The 6,203-nt window shown below is 49.6% G+C and overlaps 1 protein-coding gene across 2 annotated transcripts in view; it reads right to left on the reverse strand.

Moving 5' to 3' along the window:
• Positions 1-641: 641 nt before the first annotated feature.
• Positions 642-6,203, reverse strand: part of Itpr2 (inositol 1,4,5-trisphosphate receptor type 2) — a 408,993-nt gene continuing 403,431 nt past the window's right edge. For both annotated transcript variants that reach the window (XM_005364599.3, XM_026787888.1), the window contains 2 exons: positions 4,579-4,740; positions 642-4,134 (listed from right to left, as the gene is read on the reverse strand). In XM_005364599.3, the coding sequence (XP_005364656.1) occupies positions 4,048-4,134; positions 4,579-4,740 (249 nt within the window). In that variant the 3' untranslated portion in view covers positions 642-4,047. The remainder of the gene's footprint in view (positions 4,135-4,578; positions 4,741-6,203) is intronic.

A 6,203-nucleotide genomic window follows, 5' to 3' on the forward strand; every position in this document is an offset into this window, starting at 1 on the left:
TACACTAGTACCTGTGAGAAAACTGAAGATTTGGCCAGTTCCCAACGAATTCTGGGCTCACTGGGTCACCTGGGTCCAGACTCTGGGTTCGCTGGGACACTGGGTCTGTTCTCTGGGCTCGCTGGGACACTGGGTTTGTTCTCTGGGATCACTGGGTCACCTGGGTCTGTTCTCTGGGCTCACTGGGTCACCTGGGTCTATACTCTGGGCTCGCTGGGACACTGGGTTTGTTCTCTGGGATCACTGGGTCACCTGGGTCTGTTCTCTGGGCTCACTGGGTCACCTGGGTCTGTACTCTGGGCTCGCTGGGTCACCTGGATTCAGACTCTGGGCTCTCTGGGTCACCTGGATTCAGACTCTGGGCTTGCTGGGTCACCTGGGTCTGTTCTCTGGGCTTGCTGGGTCACCTGGGTCTGTTCTCTGGGCTTGCTGGGTCACCAGAGTCTGTTCTCTGGGCTTGCTGGGTTACCTGGGTCTGTTCTCTGGGCTCACTGGGTCACTTGGGTCCGTACTCTGAATCATACTTTTGTCCCTCACTCTTATTATGTAAAATAGCAATATATATGCCTTTCCATACCAATAGAGAGACTTTTCAGAAACACGACAAGAAGTGATAAAGGCACACACAAGATGAAAATTTATTTTATTAATATTTACTAATAAGTTATCCAGCCCTGATGGTATGTTAAAATTCACCCTTTTAAAGGACAACATAGACATTCTTTCTTGCTAGAGGTAAGAGAATTAATCCATTTGGTGACCTGAGTCCTGGCACAATGACTTCATAAACTTCTCAAGCCTGGGGACACTCCCATGGCGGAGCACCTCGAGCTATCTGCAGAGTTCTCAGTTTTCACGCATGCTCAGTTCTGTTGATTTTCACACCGTGTCATCTTCTACACGGGAGTCTCATTAACCCTTATCTCACAGGAGTGGGTAGAGGGCCTTGGGTAGCCTCCGGCGGTTTTTGAAATCCGGAATTGGCTATCAAATTTTGAAAATATTTGAGAGCTTATCATGGCTTACGAGCCTCCCCACCCCTGCTCAGGGCAGGAGCCTCAGGGACGAAGACAGCTTAGCTAGCTCTTCACCTGGCTCACACAGCTGCTGTGTCTGGGTTTAAGAAGCCCGTTTCCTCCAGGCCTCACGATATTGCATCTCACAGTAGCTTAGAAGGGATCTCCAGGCCAGGACATTGCAACAAAACTTTGAAACAGCTGCCAGGCGTATGTCCTCCTCTGGTTGCTCTTCCATACAGCGCATGGGTTAAGGGTTCTGAGTCATGACGTCATCTCTCCCGAGTGAGTCACTAATCACCTCTCCTGTGCCTTGGTTTCTGAATCTCCTCAATCCCTGAAGGTGAGCTTTGGCTCCTTCTTTCCGGGAAGGTGGCATCTTGGGAAGTGAAGTCCCGTCTTTGTCTCCATCACCAGCTCCCAGGCCTCCTTACTCACACTCAGTCCCGAGATGGAGTCACACCACACTGCAGTCTGTCGCTGATTGGCAGTCAAAACCCTGAGCTGGATCATCACAGGGTCAGCTCTGATTCAGATGCATCGGCTTCCTGGAACTATCAACAGTCTATCAAATACCGCAAACTTCATCCACAGGGAAGAGAAAATGGCGGATTCAGGAAAATAAGCCCTTTGGTAACTTAACTTTCTACCTTTTCTAAAAGGGTAGAAAATTCTATCTTTGCATGCATATAACTGGTCAATATTTTCTCCCCAGACAGTACAGAACTCTGATCCCCAACGATTGTTTTAATTTAGAAGACATCTCTCATTAAACTCTTGCCTCAGAATGGAACACACAGGGGAGCAAACCCTTCTGTAAATTAAAAATATTATTCAGTGGGAACTGCAACTTTTAACCAATATGGATTTTAATAACCTAAATATTAAAAAACCCTCCCTAGCACAGAAGTCAGAGGTGACTGTGGTTTTAATATTGCTATATACATATGAGAACATCAAGCACACTGACTTCAAACAATCCAGTTGTGTTAGAAAACACACATGACAAATGGAAACTCTTACCAGACATCAAGTTGCCTTTTTTAATATCTTGATGAATTCAGGGACCTAGAAAGTGCCTTTTGTTTCATTTGCTTTTTAAAATTTTGTTTCATAATCTTTAAGCTTCTAGAAAGAGAAGAAAGAAAATGCAGCTGAAAAAATAACAGACACACTAAACACAGCGAGAGCCTCAGTAGGCGGCTTCTCTTTCAGATGTTTCCCCCTGGAGAAAATACAGTGTCAGACAGTGAGCGGTGGCACTGCCTAGGACATCAGGTCTCACGGCACCGCAGCTCACACCTTCCCTTCCGCAGCCTGCCCACTTGCCTGGCTTACTCTACTCTTATCAACCACTGTTGAGGCACTGATGGCCTTGGATTTTAAAAATGGCTGCCTTAGTTTAATTCTGGTGACACCAAAGAATTAAAGGTGATTTCGCCAGATCTCAGACAGGAGTCAAAGGCCGGCGTGGCACTGTATGAGCCCAGAACGTCTTCCATCCCGGGCATCAGCATCCTCCAACTTCAGGCTGAGAGAATCACTACCCTGTCCAAGAGCACGTCTTAATTTAGGGTGGTTTTAGTGTCTGTGGGTTGAGTACCAGGAGAGTTAGTGCATTGTACTGGGTCCCAAGGCTCCACCTAAGAAGCAGAAGGTAGGTCCACGCGGGCTTCCTGCCTGGACAGCGTGGCTGTATATATAGACCAGGGATTTGGAATTTTTTTTAGGAGTCAGCAGCTGAAACTGTCTTGAAACACCTGAAAGCTTTAATCGTTGTGAGAAATGCCATGTGGCCCTTGGTGGCTGAAAGATCTGGAGGCCTGAGGGTCCACCGGAAGAGCCTGGCTCAGAGTGCAGTGCCGTGGCTGGTGGGGCCTCGCCACAGAGCAGGTTCCATCTTTGCTCATCTCTGTCTGGCTCTCCCGCCTCAAATTGCCTCCCCAAATAGTCCACCCACCCAGGTTATTTTCCGCCTCGATAAGTTCTGGTTTCAAGATTCAACACGAAAACAGTTCGGGAGAAGGAATTATGATCTGCTCTGTGTTGAAATACCATTACTGTAACAGTCCTACACGTGCCATCGGAATCTGCACGTCCTTGTATGGCTGGCGCATTTCTTAGGTTTCCCTCCCGCAGGCGCAGGGAGAGCAAATACTCAGCTCCTCAAGCACCACAAATACAAACCAGCTTGCTTTCACACCATGCTTCTGAAAGGCAAACGCACCACAGCAAGTTTCTCAATGCTTTCTGTCACCTTCGAGTGTTGCTTTATTAATACCAGTACACTTAAATAGCATCTGCACCCAACACTAGTTCCTGGCCAAGCTTCTCTTCTTCCATGGTCTTAGCATGCATGTGACCTTAAGCACATTCTCAGTCAGCTCTGTGGCTTTCCGTTTGTGCAGCCCTGCACAGAGTCCTGGGGACCGTGACCCCTCCTCCAGTTATCTGTTCAGCGTGTGGTGTGTGAACCCCAAAGCACCAGGTGTGTAGAGCTCTGAGCCCATCACGTTTCATGGCCTAGAAGAAGCTGTCCAGTAGGAACACGGAAGGTTCGGAAGCTTCATGAGATTTCCTTTTTAACTCTCAGGGTTGCGTTTTTAATCTTTTAAAAATTTTTTTTTTTTTGAGTCAGACTCCCAGCCACCAAAGTGTGGCTTCCTGCCTCTGACCTGTTTGCTGCAATTCGAAGAAATAAATTCCAGCCAGCCGTGACAGGCTGCAGTCAGCATGTGAGACAAGTTTAAGGCCTATCGATTGAGCAGGGGGAGGTCTGCCCCCTACCCCCTGGCCTGGCTTCCTGCTGCACCGAGAGTCTGTTCCCTGCGCTGCTTTTTAGCTTGAGTCTTCTCAAGCGTGAAAACACAGTTACGGATTGTTCTGGGAGCTAAATGGCTCGGCATCTTGGCACTTGGCTGTTTTTTAGCTTTTCAACAATAGCCACTGTTTGCTCCCTGCATCTCCATCCTTCCTTCAGCGATGAGGCGGGCATCTGATGAAAGGCTGGTCACGGCATGCCCCCGTGGTGTCAGTGCGGTGGCATGTGATGGTTCACATGGGGTGTGTTTGATCCAAGGAAGCCCAGCCTCTGCTTGTTCTTCCTTTGTTCTGTCATCTGGGGAGAGAAAGAGAGAGAGCGAGCGCCTTCAGCTGCTTTTCCAGATTCTTCCTCCAAGAACCCGCTGTCTGCTTCCCCACAGAACATATTCACCACAAAAGCTCTTATTTTAAAAAGTAAATAACCAGAAATAGAGGTGAGAAAGACCAACTCCTCTCTCCATGGTTAGGAAACAGGAAGCAGGGTTGTTAGAGACACATCTGCTACATTCTTATCACCGTGGCTGGAATCATTTAACAGCTCCAGAGCGGCCTGGTGATATTCTGTTTTGTGAGCGCTAAGGATGTCATACGATAAAAGGGTTGATCAGGACCTTAGCGTGGCGGCTATTAGTGAATCCCTGCCTTTCCAGTGAGTTTGGAAGCGCAAAGCTAAGCAGGCAGTAAGAGTTATCACCAGTAGCACAGCTGGGGATAGTGGTAGGCGGCTCTGCTCACTGACCTGCTCCTTCAGCTCTGCCAGCTGCCCAGAGAGCTGCTTCACCAGACTCATGGTGCTCTCTAGCTTCTCCTGCAGGTTCCGCATCTCATTCTGCTCACTGTCACCTTCATTGCTGACAAGGGACATGGCTCGCATCCGGGGAAACCAGTCCAAATTCTTCTCCTGAAAGAAAATAAATGTGGGAACCGGGCGGTGAGTGTGGGTGGCAGCCGGAGGCACTACACAGAATATTCCTGGTTATTTATTATTATTGAAATGTAAATCAGTGTCTCACTTGGGCAGGGCGGTGCACATCTGTAATCCTATCATTCTGGAAGCTGAGGCAGGAGCTGGTCTTGGTGTTCAAGGCCAGTACGGGCTACACAATGAATTTCAGACCAGCCTGGGCTGCAAAGCAGGACTGTCTCTAATAAAACCCAAAGCACAGTGTGTCTCAGCATATACAATAAAAGATCCCTCTCTGGCCAGGGCCAGGAAGAGCCAGGATTGGTCCCCATGGACTGGGAAAGACCTAAGCAATGCTTCCTGCAGGCTCCCATGGGCGAAGCAGCCCATGGTGTCTGGTGATTCTGGAGTCTTGTGGCAGCAAGAGAAGATCTAAGTGTGTGTGTTGGGGGGGGGGGATAGGAGAAGCACACACTGCTCCTCAGTAGGAGGTTGTTAGACTGAAGGTTTCAGTTCCTGGCACCATGCTGGGTTCCTGCCCACATCCTCTACCAGTTCTGTGGCCCCCAGCTCCTATGGGGAGCAGAAGGTCATGGCCTGGGGTTATACTGTCTGTTCCCTTTGGAAGCAGCGCTATCACTGCTATCACTGTGAAGTGTCTTTCCCGGAAGGCAATAGCTGGTGCCACTTTCACCATTTTCTGGGCAGCCTGGGTGTGTCCTCTGTGTGTGTTTCCCCTCCATTGTGGTAGACACCCATCAGTCTCGAAAACTCTGGCTGGTGAATTCCACAGAGTTGGTGTGCATAACTTAGCACGTAGTTTTCAGTGTTCCTTTACTCCGGAAATTGTAACGTGTCCCCCATCTCCGGCATGTCAATCACCCATGTCAGAATGGGGACACACCAACCTTTGCACCACAGACCATGGGGGTTGTGTCCCCACCTACCATCACCTGTCACCACTGCAGGAGCCTCTTGCTTACAACCCAACCCCTCCCAGGTAAGTCCTGAGAAGACTCTGCCTGGGCTCTCAACCCACGGAGTGCAGTGGGGAGAGGTGTTTGTCCTGTTATTTCATCTTGACCCTTCTGGTCCTTGGCATGGCTTGTTGTTGTTGTTGGTGGTGGTGTGTTGTTGTTGTTGGTGGTGGTGGTGTGGGGGGGGGAGAGGGAAAGGGGGAGGGGGAGAGAGAGAGGAAGGGAGGGAAGGAGGTTTTAGAGTAACATATTCATTCAGCTACTCCCGCCACACCTACAGTCAGGCATTTAGGGCTCACAGTCATGTATGTGGCTCAGAGGACCAAGAGTTAGTTCTTTCCTTCTGCCTTGTGAGTCCTGGGGATCACACTCGGGTGGGGAATCACACTCGGGCTGGGGATCACACTCGGGCTGGGAATCACACTCGGGCTGGGGATCACACTCGGGCTGGGGATCACACTCGGGCTGGGGATCACACTCGGG

The sequence above is a fragment of the Microtus ochrogaster genome (genome assembly GCF_000317375.1).
Source record: "Microtus ochrogaster isolate Prairie Vole_2 chromosome 14 unlocalized genomic scaffold, MicOch1.0 chr14_random_2, whole genome shotgun sequence".
NCBI lineage: Eukaryota > Metazoa > Chordata > Mammalia > Rodentia > Cricetidae > Microtus > Microtus ochrogaster.